At 32.3% G+C, this 18,572-nt stretch overlaps 1 protein-coding gene across 2 annotated transcripts in view; it reads left to right on the forward strand.

Annotated features, from left to right (window-relative positions):
* The first annotated feature begins 3,189 nt into the window (after positions 1-3,189).
* The window catches only part of LOC143079076 (uncharacterized), an 85,860-nt gene continuing 70,477 nt past the window's right edge, over positions 3,190-18,572 (forward strand). The window contains exons 1-4 of one of the 2 annotated variants that reach the window (XM_076254239.1): positions 3,190-3,922; positions 7,081-7,223; positions 8,717-8,797; positions 18,269-18,572. In XM_076254239.1, the coding sequence (XP_076110354.1) occupies positions 3,391-3,922; positions 7,081-7,223; positions 8,717-8,797; positions 18,269-18,572 (1,060 nt within the window). In that variant the 5' untranslated portion in view covers positions 3,190-3,390. The remainder of the gene's footprint in view (positions 3,923-7,080; positions 7,224-8,716; positions 8,798-18,268) is intronic. The other variant, XM_076254240.1, reaches the window with a different exon arrangement.

Genomic DNA, 18,572 nt, shown 5'->3' on the forward strand with positions numbered 1-18,572 from the left:
CTCTTTTCCGCTTTAAGGTTCACGTGGACCTTAGGTTAAAATGGCTGCGTTTAACTTTTGACCTCAAAATTAAATCGTGAGTACAGACAAATCTGTGCATTTGGAACAGTTTTAAGACATATCATGCTCTATGTAAATAGATTTAAATGCAGCTTATGTTTTTATTAGATAAAAACAAATTAACTGGATTTTGCTGTGCACGAAGATGATAAAGTTAACAATTATTAGAGTTTCACTTGATATTGTCTATTCAGTGATACAGAAGAGAGCGAATATACAAGAGAAACATTCAAACTTACAGATAGAAAATAAACTTACAATGCCATGACTTCAAAAGAAAAAGACAAACAGACAAAAAATAGAACACAAGACACAACATAAAAAAAACTACAGACTGAGCAACACAAACCCAAACACAAACATAAACAACAGGGGTGGTTTTAGGTGCTCCGGAATGGTAAGTAGATCCTGCTCCACATGTGATACCAATCGTTTTATATACAAGTATATTCAGGTATATATCACTGTGTAGCATCACCACCGAATATAGGCACCCTGAAGCAAAGAGTAAATTATAGCAAAAGAACCATTTCAAATGCCCGTAGAGTAAAAACATAATTGCCGAACAGTCAAATGAATAATTGAAGGATACATGTTTTTTCATCAAGTTTGAACACGTCTATGCCTCGTTGAACAGGTACCACCCTATCCGATTCTGACGATTTGAAGAAAAAGACAGCCAATTAGGGATATATAATAAAAAGCCATAAATAGTAGCTACATTATCAGGAATCACTTCCGCAACACTTTATTTAAAAAGTAGAATATAATAAAAATAAGATTAGTTTTACGTTACCTGAATTCGAATTTGTATTTTTCAATTGCCTATCTATATCCGATGGTGCTGCTACTCAGTTACTTTTGTCAATCTTTTGCCCAATTCGGGCAAAACAGTTTATCTTAATTATCATCTGTTGGGAAGTTTTCAAACCTCATTCTTAAATATAGGTAGAAATTAAAAAAAAGTGCACTGTAAAATCCTGATTTTGATTTTTTAAAACACAGCTGTTATAGCCAAAGGGTCGACATGGACCTAAATGAGATAAGCAACAAATGGAAACCAGATATTTAAGGGTTTTACTTTTTTTTTATGTCTATACGGTCATTTATATTTGTTTACATACGCCATCTTATTTTGTTCTATGCTGAATACTTGTCTCATTTACAACTATACCAAACATAATTAATTTTACAAGTCCATATAGAGAGTCACTTTGAGTGAAGTCTTAAACACAGAATACCTTACTACAAGTCAGACACGCAATAAAGCTCCTCATTGTGTAAACTTGTTTCCTATATGTCGATAATTATAAGAGTGCACATAACATGATTTTTTTTGTCATTAAATTCTATTCATATTTTAGTTATGCTTGGCATGTATATTTGTTTTTTCTTTTCTTACATGTTTATAGTAGGTATACAAATAACAATTCATACACACATGAATAGTATTTTTTCAATCCCAACTCAAAATTCAAATCAAATAGTTGTCGCATAAAAATGATAATACACTGCTATATGATCGTTTTCCCGAACTTGAGTATCAAAAGTATATACATTTACCTGGAATAAAATTAACGGTACCAATTTTTCTTGCACCAGATGCGCATTTCGACAATACATGTCTCTTCAGTGATGCTCGTGGCCAAAATATTTGCAATCCAAAGCATATATAAAAGATGAAGAGCTATAATCTAAAAGATCCAAAAAAGTATAGCCGAATCCGTGAAAGGAATCAGAGCTTTGCCTGAGGGAGATACATTCCTTAATTTATAATTATTTCTAATATTTTGTAACAGCAAATTTTAATAACACAATACATCCGTATTTTCATGCCAGTACCGAAGTACTGGCTACTGGGCTGGTGATACCCTCGGGGACTAATAGTCCACCAGCAGAGGCATCGACCCAGTGGTAGTAATAAAATTAACGGTACCAATTTTTCTTGCACCAGATGCGCATTTCGACCATACATGTCTCTTCAGTAATGCTCGTGGCCAAAATATTTGCAATCCAAAGCATATATAAAAGATGAAGAGCTATAATCTAAAAGATCCAAAAAAGTATAGCCGAATCCGTGAAAGGAATCAGAGCTTTGCCTGAGGGAGATACATTCCTTAATTTATAATTATTTCTAATATTTTGTAACAGCAAATTTTAATAACACAATACATCCGTATTTTCATGCCAGTACCGAAGTACTGGCTACTGGGCTGGTGATACCCTCGGGGACTAATAGTCCACCAGCAGAGGCATCGACCCAGTGGTAGTAATAAAATTAACGGTACCAATTTTTCTTGCACCAGATGCGCATTTCGACCATACATGTCTCTTCAGTAATGCTCGTGGCCAAAATATTTGCAATCCAAAGCATATATAAAAGATGAGCTATAATCCAAAAGATCCAAAAAGTATAGCCAAATCCGTGAAAGGAATCAGAGCTTTGCATGAGGGAGATACTTTCCTTAGTTTATAATAATTTCTAATATTTTGTAACAGCAAATTTTAATAACACAATAAATCCGTATTTTCATGCCAGTACCGAAGTACTGGCTACCGAGCTGGTGATACCCTCGGGGACTAATAGTCCACCAGCAGAGGCATCGACCCAGTGGTAGTAATACAATTAACGGTACCAATTTTTCTTGCACCAGATGCGCATTTCGACAATACATGTCTCTTCAGTAATGCTCGTGGCCAAAATATTTGCAATCCAAAGCATATATAAAAGATACAGAGCTTGCAAATGGTTTTGAAATTTAAGAATTGTTTGCGATATATTTAACCATTCCTCTTTTCAGACCTGCTGTAGTGTTAACAATAGCTTTAGCAGTATACATAATACAAGCGAAAAACGAATTCGAAACTAAAGTTGCAGTGTTAATGAAATATGAAGAATATTTGGTAAAACTAAACACACTTTCAAAACTAGTGCCAATTTTCGAAAAGGGTTTATTTGATCTAAAGAAACAATTAGTACCAATTGATGAACGTGTCGTTAATTTGCGAAGAGGGATGGATACAGCAAACGATAACTTGACAAACGTAGAAATGAGATTACACTCAATATCGGATACCAGTAGTAAACTTGAAGTCGATTTACCAATTCAGCAGCAAAAATTCACGGACATCACAGAAAAACTTCAAAAAACGGATACTGACATTTCCAGCATATTAAAAGATATTGACTCTGTCAACAATGAAGCCAACGATATTAAGAGCAAACTTAAAATTGCATTTGAAAATCAAACAAGTCTTACTGGTTTGCTTAACAAAACAACTGCTAAAGCTGAATATGTCAATACAACTGTCTCTGTAGTCCATACAGTAATGTCTGAAGTTAATAAACATTTGCCCACTTTAGAAAACATGAACAAGTCTGCTGCTTTGATTATGAGCAGTTATAACCTTTTACCTCTAATGCAAAGGAGCCTTGAGGAAAATAAAGTTTATGTTCATGAAATACAAGTGGTAGTTAACAAAACTGAATCAAGATTAAATGATTTGAAGGAATCTTCAGTAAGTGTAAGTAAAGCAGTTTCTCTTGCTGTGGAAAAACAGACAAATATTGAAAAGGAAGTAAAGCTGTCTAATGAAGATATAGGAAAGCTCAAACAACACATCTCAAACACTGACGAAAACATTAAGAATAGACTGACAAAATTAGCCGAATATTTGAAAATATCAGAAGGTAACATTTTAGCGAGAACAAGTCAATTAGATACTGACATTTTCAAAACAGAAGTTGAAATAGGAAGCATGGTTGACAAGGTAGACGAATACAGTGGGAAACTAGGACAGTTTAATAGTAATGTCCGGGAACTTGAAATAGACGTTAGAAATCTACAGTCACAAAATACGGGTATGTTTTATTTCATTTGTACCATGTCATAACATTTGATGTTTTTATGCAACTAAATGAGTTTTTTTATAAGTAAATATAAATGAGAGAAATGAAGGTAAAATGAATCGTCTTAGTTGCATTTTCATCTTCAAATCTAAAAATATGCAACTCTGATCTTCAATCTACATTTCAAATATTATTAAACTGCTTTTGGTCGTTCAAATATTTAGCATTAATTACCACATAACTAATTATTTTTTGTCTGCATTATTCATTCATAAATTAATGATGTTTATAGTAGGATTTAAAAAAATGGGGTAAGATTGTCAAACCGTTATTACTTTTGTTTGCATCCGGAATTTAAATCTCGAATTCGGTTTCTTTTATGATACTTTTAATTTCAAACAGAAAGCAAACTTGTGACCCCCCTTCATAACTCTTAATATTATCCAAACTTGATTTATTTTCTTTTCGATATTGATATATTAGCAAGATGCTTGATTTCTTGATTGACAACTTATTTGTAACGTTTAGAGGACGTGTTTTCAACAGACTGTCGGCATTCCAATGGGAACCAATTGTGCCCTTCTCCTTGCCGACTTGTTTCTTTATAATTATGAGGCTGACTTCATACATGATTTTCTTAAGAAGAAAGATAAGAAGTTAGCAATATCCTTTAACTTTACCTTCCGCTATAAAGATGATGTTCTTTCACGAAATAATTCATAATTTGCTGACTATATTGAACGCAGCTATTCCATCGAACTAGATATAAAGGATATAACAGATAAAGTCAAGTGTGCCTAATTTCTTGACATACATCTAGAAATTGACAATGAGGGTCGGTTGAAAACACAACTTTACGACAAAAGAGATGATTTCAGCTTCCCAATTGTGATCTTTCTATTTCTATGTAGCAACATTCCAGTAGCACCTGCATACGGAGTATATAACTCCCAATTGATACGATATTCCTTGGCTTGTATTTCCTTTCATGATTTCCTTGAAAGAGGGTTGCTGCTCACAAGGAAGCTATTAAACCCAGAGTTCTAAATGGTGATGTTGAAATCATCCATTCGTAAAGTTTGCGGACGCCATCACGAGTTGGTTGACCGTTAGGGAATAAACGATTCACAGATGATATCGAGTTTCAAGTTTCAAGTTTTTATTAAATCAGAAAAATCAATACAAGTTTAATGATGTCTTCCTCAATATTAACATGATATTACATCAGATAAATACATATATATTATGTATGACAAAATATCTAATCCAGGTTAAATGAATAAATTACAAAGATTCAAAGCATGATGGCATATATTTTTTGTATCATCAATATTTTGTGGGTTAAGTAAACTAATATTTATCATAAGTACCAGGATTATAATTCAGTACGCCAGACGCGCGTTTCGTCTACATAAGACTCATCAGTGACGCTCATATCAAAATAGTTATAAAGCCAAACAAGTACAAAGTTGAAGAGCATTGAGGATCCAAAATTCCAAAAAGGTTGTGCCAAATACGACTAAGGTAATCTATTCCTAGGATAAGAAAATCCTTAGTTTTTCGAAAAATTCAAAGTTTTGTAAACAGGAAATTTATAAAAATGACCACATAATTGATATTCATGTCAACACCGAAGTGCTGACTACTAGACTGGTGATACCCTCGGGGACGAAACGTCCACCAGCCATGGTTAATAATGGTTTTCATAACTTTTTCAGGGCACTGATCTTGTAAATTAATATGTAGTTCATTAAATAGTTGTTTTCTATAGTTTTCATTTTTTTAGCAATAAATAAGGAAATGTTTTTCATCCTCTATTTGACTGCAGTTCAAGCATATTCTGTTTTCTCTCTTCATTTTTGGTCTGAAATATCTACTCTTTTCAATCAAAAGAGAGTGGGAACTAGTTCTTAATTATGTAAGATTTCTTGTTATATTAGAACATTTATACGATAGATAATTTTGCAATTTAAATTCTTTTGAATAAATATTGGCATATAAATGTAAATTATTGTCTTGTTCAATAGAACGTATTTTTTTTTTGAAATTATGCAAAGTGTTATTAGAATGTTGGTTATTAATATTTTCCTTTAAGTTCTTCAAATTAAGATTATTGTCTGTTAAATTATATTTTTCAATATAGTTCGAGATAAATTTGTGCCAAGATCTGTGCCCATCAGCATATAATGAACGATTTAATTAATATATTTTACTAAGCAATCGGTCAGATTGAAGCTGTTCAAGTCGATAATAATATTTAAGGGCTAGGATATCGGATATGTTCCTTACGTTGTAACTAAATCCCTTTCCCTTTTCAAGAATGTGACCTATCGAATTAGACTACTTACCGGGTTTGTAATCACAACACGACGGGTGCTTCATGTGGAGAAGGATCTGCGTACCTTTCTGGTGCACCTGAGATCTTCCCAAGTTTTTTGTGTTGTTCGTGTTGCCCAATCTTAAGGGTTTTTGTTGTTGTGGCTTGTATACTTTTATTTGTCCGTTTGTCTTTTTCATTTTTAGGCATGGCGTTGTCAGTTTATTTTCTATCTATGAGTTGGACTGTTTATTTGTCCACTGAAAGCTTTAGATTTTATAAAAAGAACTTTTAGAATGAACTGCTGCAGTCATCATTTATCAATAGCATCATTCTTTCGTGCATCCTTTTTATTTTATCTGTATTAATTTTGCTTTAGAAATGCAAGGATGAATAGAAAACAGTTGAAATTTGATAAAAAAAAAAAGATGAAAAATCATTATTGTTCCCATTCTGTTATTATAAAAAAATATTTATATGTATATTAAATTTTTCATGAATAATCATAAAAACCATGTTGTCAGTAGGCACTATCTACGATTACGTTGAAATGTAACAATAATCAAACAGTTTTTTTTACGTTGGACATGTAATGCCAAAATGATTTATATCATTTTTATCGTTTTAACTTTTACATGCATATTGAAAATTTCCAAAAGTGAGTTAGAATCCATCGTAAAATACAATTTGAATTCTTCATGCACTCATTCCGCAAGTATTCCTCATTTGATTTATCATTTACAAGACAGAGCATAACTCGAATATTTATTGAATCCAATTTAAAAAAAGGTTATATCAGAAAAAACGTAGAAGAATGTCAAATACTTTTCATTTAAGAAACGTTTCATTGTAGGACTGTTCCAACCCATCAATGTTTGTGTAGTTTTGGCATTTGTATTGATTGCTGTGCTGTTTTATATGACATATTATCGGTATGATAATGATGGAACGCATCAGAGAACAGAATCGCATTCGACTCCACCCTTTATGCCACAGGTAATTTTGTTACAATAGTAAAATGCTATAAACAAATTTAGTCAATGTTGACTTTGAAATTAATCTAATGAACTGAAATTTTATTTGAGTGCTTTTTGTTTTATCGACTCATCAATAAATTACGATTTCCCAGAAAAAGATGCTTATATGTACATATCCTATGGATTAAGGGAAAATACATTTTCTGAACCTTGTGCCATGCCAGTCTAAATATCGTTGAAATATATCATTTATAATTAGTGTTTCTATCGGTAAATATACATGTACATATATGCTTTGACCTACTACATTTTTTAAAAACTAAATAGTGATAATACGGATATATATGAGATTTATAAACTACAGTTGAAAATCTAGTGACAAAATTAAGGAATAACAGTACTGTAGTTGAAGAGTTGCCACCGTCAAATAAAAATTGACAATGTCAACTCTTCAACTACAGTACAGTTATTCCGATTCTAATGCATTCAAAAGGAAAAAAATACGATAAAACATGAAAAAATGTCATAATTTGACAAATAGAACAAATCCGCGAAACCTTATAAAATATTTTGGTACAAAGACGTCATGGCTGAACGTGACGTCATACAAATGAAAACTTAAAAACTGGAGGTCATTACGTTACCTGTACGCTTCAAATTCGGATAAAATTACATTAAAACGGCGAATTCGAGGTACGTGTTGTTTTATTTTCGATTATATTGTAGTTATCGAACGTTTGTTGATTCAATCAATTCAAAATGGCGGATCCCTCCTTAGTTACGCCTGGTCAATTGTGGATTTGACGGCAACTTTTAGCCAATGAAAAAATTTGTTACATCCAAATTGCATTAGAATATTATATACCCTGTAAAAACTTGACCTTTTTAATGTTTTTCCCCATTTTAACAAGACCGCTATCAGTTATAATTTTACAGGAAAACGTAATGTTGAATAATGAAAATAGAAATATTTTTTAATAAAGATAAAACTTCCATTTAATGTTATCATTTCCCTCTTTATAAAGTACAGCAGATTTAAAGAGCTCGGTAAAATATTGGTTTACAAAATGTTGCTATGTGAATGAGTTCCTGTTGTAAAAACTTCAATTTATTAATTTACGGGCTCTATTACTTTCTTGAATATGCCTTTGTCTGTATCTATATGCAGCCGGATCCGTGAAAGCCAGGGGAAAAGACAGAAAATACTTGTAAACAATAGAGACAACCTTTTCTAAAAATTGAACAAAACTTTAGAAGATTTATCTTTGAATTGTTTAACCTGCATAGACAGACTTTGATATTGTTATATCCATAAAAAGACAATATTTCTATATGAAATTTTAACGTGACAAGTTAAGACCGGTGTACTCGAAAACTTAGAATGTCAAAAACAAGAATATTTTGAGAAATTGTAACATGTTATGTTCTTTGATGAACACTACAATTATTGGTGACCTGAAATATCTTTACATTTTGTATGTATATAATTTTTTTTCCATATTTCTTTTACAGCAAATATTGGCATTTGTTAAATTTCAGTTTCACAGACTTCAAATGCAATTATCTCAAAAGATTTTAAACATCAAACATCAGGTATTTGCTTGTATTTTTCAAATACCACAGTTTAACAAATAACTTCTTTAGAATGTACAATTATTGTCATGAAACAACTATTGCTATGTATCGTCACCGGCATTGTTTTATTATTGGATTCTCGACTCTATCATCAGAAAAGTGAATTTTGTATTGTTTTCGTTCATTTTTAGCTCACCTGGCCCACAGGGCCAAATGAGCTTTTCCCATCACTTTGCGTCCGTCGTCCGGCGTCCGTCGTCCGTCGTCCGTCGTCCGGCGTCCGTCGTCCGTCGTCCGTCGTCGTTAACTTTTACAAAAATCTTCTTCTCTGAAACTACTGGGCCAAATTAAACCAAACTTGGCCACAATAATCATTGGGGTATTTAGTTTAAAAAATGTGTCTGGTGACCCGGCCAACTAACCAAGATGGCCGCCATGGCTAAAAATAGAACATAGGGGTAAAATACAGTTTTTGGCTCAAATACCAAAGCATTTAGGGCAAATCTGACAATACATAAAATTGTTTATCAGGTCAAGATCTATCTGCCCTGAATTTTTCAGATGAATCGAACTACCCGTTGTTGGGTTGCTACCCCTACATTGGTAATTTTAAGGAAATTTTACTGTTTTTGGTTATTATCTTGAATATTATTATAGATAGAGATAAACTGTAAACAGCAATAATGTTCAACAAAGTTAGATTTACAAATAAATCAACATGACCGAAATGGTCAGTTGACCCCTTTAGGAGTTATTGCCCTTTATAGTCAATTTTTAACCATTTTTCGTAAATCTTAGTAATCTTACACAAAAATCTTCTCCTCTAAAACTACTGGGCCAAATAAATCCAAATTTGGCCACAATTATCTTTGGGGTATTAAATTTAAAAAATGTGTCCGGTGACCCGGCCAACCAACCAAGATGGCCGCCATGGCTAAAAATAGAACATAGGGGTAAAATGCAGTTTTTGGCTTATAACTCAAAAACTAAAGCATTTAGAGAAAATCTTACCTGAGGTAAAATTGTTTATTAGGTCAAAATCTATCTGCCCTGGAATTTTCAGATGAATCGGACAACCCGTTGTGGGATTGCTGCCCCTAAATTGGTAATTTTAGGGAAATTTTACTGTTTTTGGTTATTATCTTGAATATTATTATAGATAGAGATAAACTGTAAACAGCAATAATGTTAAAATGTTAAGCAAAGTAAGATTTACAAATAAGTCAACATGGCCGAAATGGTCAGTTGACCCCTTTAGGAGTTATTGCCCTTTATAGTCAATTTTTAACCCTTTTTCGTAAATCTTAGTTATCTTACACAAAAATCTTCTACTCTGAAACTACTGAGCCAAATTAAACCAAACTTGGCCACAATCATCATTGGGGATTCTAGTTTAAAAAATGTCTATCTATAATAATATTCAAGATAATAACCAAAAACAGTAAAATTTCCTTAAAATTATCAATTATGGGGCAGCAACCCCACAACGGGTTGTCCGATTCATCTGAACATTTCAGGGCAGATAGATTTTGACCTAATAAACAATTTTACCACATGTCAGATTTGCTCTAAATGCTTTGGTTTTTGAGTGATAAGCCAAAAACTGCATTTTACCCCTATGTTCTATTTTTAGCCATGGCGGCCATCTTGGTTGGTTGGGCGGGTCATCGGACACAATTTTTAAACTAAATACCCGAATGATGATTGTGGCCAAGTTTGGTTTAATTTGGCCCATTAGTTTCAGAGGAGAAGATTTTTGTAAAAGATAACTAAGATTTACGAAAAATGGTTAAAAATTGACTATAAAGGTCAATAACTCCTAAAGGGGTCAACAGACCATTTTGGTCATGTTGACTTATTTGTAGATCTTACTTTGCTGAACATTTTTGCTGTTTACAATTTATCTCTATCTATAATAATATTCAAGATAATAACCAAAAACAGCAAAATTTCCTTAAAATTACCAATTCAGGGGCAGCAACCTATCAACAGGTTGTCCGATTCATCTCAAAAATTCAGGGGAGATAGATCTTGACCAGATAAACAATTTTACTCCCATGTCAGATTTGCTCTAAATGCTTTGGTTTTTGAGTGATAAGCCAAAAACTGCATTTTACCCCTATGTTCTATTTTTAGCCATGGCAGCCATCTTGGTTAGTTGGCCGGGTCACCGGACACAATTTTTAAACTAGATTCCCAAATGATGATTGTGGCCAAGTTTGGTTTAATTTTGTCCAGTGGTTTCAGAGGAAAAGATTTTTGTAAAAGAGAACTAAGATTTACGAAAAATGGTTAAAAATTGACTATAAAGGGCAATAACTCCTAAAGGGGTCAACAGACCATTTTGGTCATGTTGACTTATTTGTAGATCTTACTTTGCTGAACATTTTTGCTGTTACAGTTTATCTCTATCTATAATAATATTCAAGATAATAACCAAAAACAGCAAAATTTCCTTAAAATTACCAATTCAGGGGCAGCAACCTATCAACGGGTTTTCCGATTCATCTCAAAATTTCAGGGCAGATAGATCTTGACCTGATTAACAATTTTACCCCGTAAGATTTGCTCTAAATGCTTTGGTTTTTGAGTTATAAGCCAAAAACTGCATTTTATCCCTATGTTCTATTTTTAGCCATGGCGGCCATCTTGGTTGGTTGGCCGGGTCACCGGACACAATTTTTAAACTAGATACCCCAATGATGATTGTGGCCAAGTTTGGTAAAAATTAGCCCAGAAGATTTTTGTAAAAGCTAACGATGGACGACGACGGACGACGGACGACGGACGCCGGACGCCAAGTGATGAGAAAAGCTCACTTGGCCCTTCGGGCCAGATGAGCTAAAAAACAAAACATTTAGAGCAAATCAGACAATGGGTAAAATTGTTTATCAGGTCAAGATCTATCTGCCCTGAATTTTTCTGATGAATCTAGCAACCCGTTGTTGGGTTGCTGCCCCTAAATTGGTAATTTTAAGGAAATTTTACTGTTTTTGGTTATTATCTTGAATATTATTATAGATCGAGATAAACTGTAAACAGCAATAATGTTCAGCAAAGTTAGATTTAAAAATAAGTCAACATGACCGAAATGGTCAGTTGAACCCTTTAGCAGTTATTGCCCTTTATAGTTAATTTTTAACCATTTTTCGTAAATCTTAGCAATCTTTTACAAAAATCTTCTCCTCTGAAACTACTGGGCCAAATTAATCCAAACTTTGCCGCAATCATCTTTGGGGTATTTAGTTTAAAAAATGTGTCTGGTGACCCGGCCAACCAACCAAGATGGCCGCCATGGCTAAAAATAGAACATAGAGGTAAAATGCAGTTTTTGGCTTATAACTCAAAAATTAAAGCATTTAGAGAAAATCTTACCGAGGTAAAATTGTTTATTAGGTCAAAATCTATCTGCCCTGGAATTTTCAGATGAATCGGACAACCCGTTGTGGGATTGCTGCCCCTAAATTGGTAATTTTAGGGAAATTTTACTGTTTTTGGTTATTATCTTGAATATTATTATAGATAGAGATAAACTGTAAACAGCAATAATGTTAAAATGTTAAGCAAAGTAAGATTTACAAATAAGTCAACGTGACCGAAATGGTCAGTTGACCCCTTTAGGAGTTATTGCCCTTTATAGTCAATTTTTAACCCTTTTTCGTAAATCTTAGTTATCTTACACAAAAATCTTCTTCTCTGAAACTACTGAGCCAAATTAAACCAAACTAGGCCACAATCATCATTGGGGATTCTACTTTAAAAAATGTGTCCGGTGACCCGGCCATCCAACCAAGATGGCCACCATGGCTAAAAATAGAACATAGGGGTAAAATGCAGTTTTTGGCTTATAACTCAAAAACCAAAGCATTTAGAGCAAATCTGACAATTGGAAAATTGTTTATTAGGTCAAAATCTATCTGCCCTGAAATTTTTAGATAATCGGATAACGCGTTGTGGGGTTGCTGCCCCTAAATTGGTAATTTAAAGGAAATTTTACTGTTTTGGGTTATTACATGTATCTTGAATATTATTAAAGATAGAGATAAACTTTAAACAGCAATAATGTACAGCAAAGTAAGATTTACAAATAAGTCAACATGACTGAAATGGTCAATCGACCCCCTAAGGAGTTATTGTCCTTTATAGTCAATTTTTAACAATTTTTATAAAATTTGTAAATTTTTACTAACATTTTCCACTGAAACTACTGGGCCAAGTTCATTATAGATAGAGATAACTGTAAGCAGCAAGAATGTTCATTAAAGTAAGACGTACAAACACATCACCATCACCAAAACACAATTTTGTCATGAATCCATCTGCTTCCTTCTTTTAATATTCACATAGACCAAGGTGAGCGACACTGGCTCTTTAGAGCCTCTAGTTGGTATTTTACCGGCTAGATAAATAACTTTGAAATCATGGAAATACAGTTTCTTTTCGACGGTGCACTATGTTTAAATTATCATTTTGACTGTATATCAATTTCACTAGCTTCATAAACTTTATAGACATCAAAGCATTTACGTAAAAAAAGACTGATAAAATTCAATCCATTGTAAACAATTTGCTGTTGTAGACATTTTTTTTTATCATATGGAAAAGTTTACATGTGGGTTATTTTTTAAACGAGAGAGAACCAAATTTTACTGTATTTGTTTAACATCTATTTAAAAATAACTTTTAATGACTGAGTTCACAGTATCAAAGCTTCATGTGCACATTATTATGTTTTATCAAATGATGAGTCATGAGTGAACTTTAAAAAAAATATTTAGTATTGATTCAAATGATCAATAAGAAAGACTTTTACATACAAATCATTTCTTGGTAAAATATCAGTATGTGTATAAATGTCTTAAGAAGTGATAGGAGTATATGAAGTTGCTAAATATATATGAACGTGTGTATAAAACAACATACAAAAACACAATTTCACAGATATTTTTTTCATTCATGCGTGTATCACTAATGTATTTTATTGAACAATGGTCGGCGTAGTATTAAGTCAATCAGACGATACCTGCCTGGAGTATTCTTTTGATGAATGCATACAATATATGTAGGAAGATGTGGTGTTAGTGCCAATAAGAAAACTCTCCATCCAAGTAACAATATATAAAAGTAAACCATTATAGGTCAATGTACGGCTTTCAACACGGAGCCTTGGCTAAAACACCAAACAACAAGCTATACAGGGCCCCAAAATTACTAGTGTAAAACCATTCAGACGGGAAAACCTACGGTCTAGTCTATATAAAAAACGAGAAACGAGAAACACGTATAAATTACATAAACAAACGACAACTACTGTACATCAGATTCCTGACTTAGGACAGGTGCAAACATTTGCAGCAGGATTAAACGTTTTATGTGTGTGCTTAGTATTAAAATACAATATAGTCAAGTCAAACTTAGGATTAAACTGACTCAAACTAATTGCAACAGAAAATGTTTTAGTTTTAATCTATAGCATAAAGCTCAAAATATACACAGAAAAAGTCCCATAAATTCTAACTCAAGGAAAAATCAAAATCATCATATTCAATTTCCTGTGGAAATTTACATTGGAAAGGGATGATACCTGCGCATCAATTTGTCTTTTTTTTGTCTTTTTTTGGTTTAATTTTCATGGAAAGAATGATACTTTGATTAGGTTATACGTTCGTATATGACTATAATATATCATCTTCTGCTCATGACATGTACAAAACCGAAGTGGTATGTGTACTTTTATTTTTTTTGGCGCATTTTTCATTACAGAGATTGCAAATTTGTGGCTTTTTGACCATTTTGAAAAATAATGTGAACATTTGGTATTGTTTATATCTGTTATTTATATTTGTTCAGCATCTACCTTGATTAAAGAAACTTTACACCACAAAAAGAAAAAATATGTGCTTGATTGATTTAATTTGAGATTCATTATATCAAAATATCAAGAACAAGATCTGCTGAATTGAAGCAGTAAAGTTATAATCTTAATTTTTATTGATATTTCTCCCTTTTTTGCAGAATTATCTCTGATTTCATTGCAAATCTCCATAGGAATTTTAAAATCGTGATTTTTTTAGTCTTCCTCAAGTTATATTGTGTTAGACTTTTTTCTTTGTATATTTGGGGTATAATGCTGAAGATTAAAACTTTAAAATATGATGTTGCAATTACTTACATGTTAGGGTCAAAATTATACTAGATTGACTGGAATAATAGTGTCAGGAAATATTTGCTTAGATAGATGCTATCATTTCATGTATAAACCAAAGCCCCTAAACAAAAAAATGTGTACTAATTCATTGTTAATGAACGTCATACTCAACTCCGCAATATATATATAAAAAAACCTAAATTTAAAAATCACATAAGACTTATAAAGGACATCGACTCTTGACTTGGAACAGGCGCAAAAATGTCATATTTTTTTTAGATCTCATACCTACCCGTATATGTCTAGCCAATGTAGAAAAAAACGGACACAAATAGTAATACGCACAGTTAAACTCAGTTTAAAATTATTTCTACAAACTAAATTTTCAAATAGCCCAAATATAATTTCATTTTGGCTCACTATTTAATAGTGAACAACAATCTGTCTTAAGAAAATTGTGTTTATTTATTAAGTGTATTAATAAAAAAAATGTGTCCCTCCATGTAAATGTAATCGCATAAGCATCTTACTGATATTTATTTCCTTTCTAGTAAGTACAACCGTTAATTATACATATTACTAAACATGTATGCCATCATAATTTTGTACTTTTGAAATATCTTAGTAATACTGTATTTGTTTACCTCAACTATTGTATCTGTAATTTAATTGTATGTTTCTCAGTAAACTTGTATTTAGTTTTTAGAGAATATCTATCTATCTATCTATCTGTCTGTCTGTCTGTCTGTCTGTCTGTCTGTCTGTCTGTCTGTCTGTCTGTCTGTCTGTCTGTCTGTCTGTCTGAAAGAAGTCCGAGTGCGAATAGGTAACAAAGGAAACTAAAGTAAATGAGAATGATACATAAATTAACAAAGGATAACTAACAGTTACTAAATATAACATGCCAGCTCCAGACCTCTATTCAACTGATTAAAAGAGTATGTCTTCATCATATGAATATCAATCACAATAATCATATCATCATAAAATATATGAGAAGAAAATTATGCTAACATTTGGTTTTTATAATAAATGTGTTTATATCCGATGCAAAGACCCTATAAGTGAATCAATATAAAGCCAAATAAGCCATCTTTAATAGCCAGACAGCTGTATCGTAACTATATCCCTTCTTTAGTCTGTTGTCGAAATTGCTATGCAGTGTAAAGAATATTACCAAAACAGTTGAATGTGAAATACCTTAAAAGAGGGACAAAAGATACCAGAGTGACAGTCAAACTCATAAATCGAAAAAAAAAACTGACAACCCCATGGCTAAAAATGAAAAGAACAAACATGATACATTAACTTGTAAGATGTCTGCATGTTGATTTGTATTTACGAATGTTGTCCTTGTACACATACATTTTTATACAGTAAAAAAATAAGAGAAATAAAGTTTGTTTTAATAGTTCAAATGGTTTAACTAACATTATTCTCATAACCGTTGGAAAGAATTGATAAAGCAGATTGCAAATTAAGACGAATTGGTTGATTGAAATACCAGTTGAAACGAATTATCCAGCTACTTTTCAGATCAACCATTTTTACCATTCTTGGGTTATGTCTCTTTATAACGTTATATGCAATGAATCCGGGTCCGTTCACCAAAAATCTTGTTCACTCACATTCTCTTTCGCCTCCTGTAACACCCGACTTCACACGTTCGTACTTGTTTTCAAAGTTTTTGTTAACGGTTTAATTTTTTTAACGACTATCAAATTAGTAACAATCTGTAATTACAAACTTTAGTATTTTTGCTTAATAACAATAGTCAAGTCAATCTAGCATAAATTTGACCCTTATCCGAAAGTAATTGCCACAGAAGATTTTTAAGTTTTAATCTTTTGCATTATACCCCAAAATATATACACAGAAAAAAAAAACCCATAAAATCTAACTTGAGGAAGACTAAAAAATCACCATTTAAAATTCCTATGAAGAATTGCATTGAAAAGGGAGATAACTCTTGCAAAAAAGGCAGAAATATCAATAATTTAAACAAAATTATAACTTTACCGCTTCTATTCATCAGAATATATCGCTTCTTGATTTTTTAGCGGTCTTTAGAGTATAAACAACAACTGTAAAGGTGTTTTCATATAGCTTATCAAGCTATAATCTAGATTTCGTAATTCATTAGTTGACCATTTATTGAATTTTACAACATGTCAAGGTAAAGAATCTCAAATTTTATAAAAAATAATTAAGCATGTATTCTTCTTTTTGTGGTTTAAAGTTTCTTTACATACATAAGTTGCTGAAAAAATTTAATATACAGATATAAACAATACCAAATATTCACATTATTTTTTCAAAATGGGCACAACGCTTCAAATTTGCAATTTCTTTAATAAAAAATGCAAGAAAAAATCAAAACTACCCCTAACACTTCGGTTTTGTACATTTCGTGAGCAGAAGATTATATAATTTAGTCAAATACAAACTTATAAACCCATCAAAGTATCATACTTTACATACATTTCAAGATAAACAATCAATCACTGACCAAAAAAAGACTCATTTTTGCAATAGTTATCTCCACTTCCAATGTTTTATTGCCATAGGAAATTAAAAATGCTGATTTTGAGTTTTCCTCAAGTTAGATTTTATGGGACTTTTTTCTGTGTATATAAAGGGCATAATGCTATAGATTAGAACTAAAACATTTTCTGTTGCAATTAGTTGAGATTAAATCTTAGTTTGACTGGACTACAAACACAATACACTAATACTAAACAAGCTTTGAGAATACAAATAAACAGTAATTCTAAATAAAACATTATTGATAATTAATCATATACAATGTAATCACAAAAAAAAAGCGTTTATTTCAAATTTTATTCCTGAAAATTGAAATATTGTGAAACATACGCCAAAAAACATCTAAACATTATTTGAATAAAAAAAGGATGCAACGGACACAAGTTATCCAGGTGTATGGTACGAATGTGTTTTTGGGTGAACGGAACCAATACTCTATGAAAGAAGGTGTACATTTCCGAATTCTTTTCATTTACAAAATGAAAATCAGAAAACTCATAACGGAATTGTGTCTTATCAAGCATGTGTACTTACTTTGAGCAGAATCTGCTTACCCTTCCGAAGCACCTGGAATCAACCCCAGTTTTTGGTGGGGTTCGTGTTGTTTAGCCTTTAGTTTTCAATGTTGTGTCTTTTGTACTATTATTTGTCTGTTTGTCTTTTTATTTTTAGCCATGGCGTTTTCAGTTTATTTTCAATCTATGAGTTTGACTGTCCCTCTGGTATTTTGCGGCCCTCTTTTAATTAATAATATTAACATATAACCTGTTTGAATGGAGTTCTCGTTACCTTTTTAGAGGCCTTCTAGTATACTGGATATGATTCACAGAGTGCCGGTCTTAGATAACAAAGTATGTGTATTGAGCTTTTACTCTGAATCTATGAAGTTGCACAGACAATTGGTAGAATCGGCTCTAGCAACAAGCAACCTAGAAGTTATCCTTCATCTGATCAGGAGACATGAAGATATCCTAACTATTCCACCTGCAAGATACATCTTTGTATTTGTCGACTTCAATACGCGAAATGTGATCTTAGAGAATCCACAGGACTTGGGCAATAAGAAGCTCGTGGCTGTACAAGCTGCTCAGAAACTTGGTG

Source organism: Mytilus galloprovincialis, chromosome 6 (assembly GCF_965363235.1).
Source record: "Mytilus galloprovincialis chromosome 6, xbMytGall1.hap1.1, whole genome shotgun sequence".
In the NCBI taxonomy this organism is placed as follows: Eukaryota; Metazoa; Mollusca; class Bivalvia; order Mytilida; family Mytilidae; genus Mytilus; species Mytilus galloprovincialis.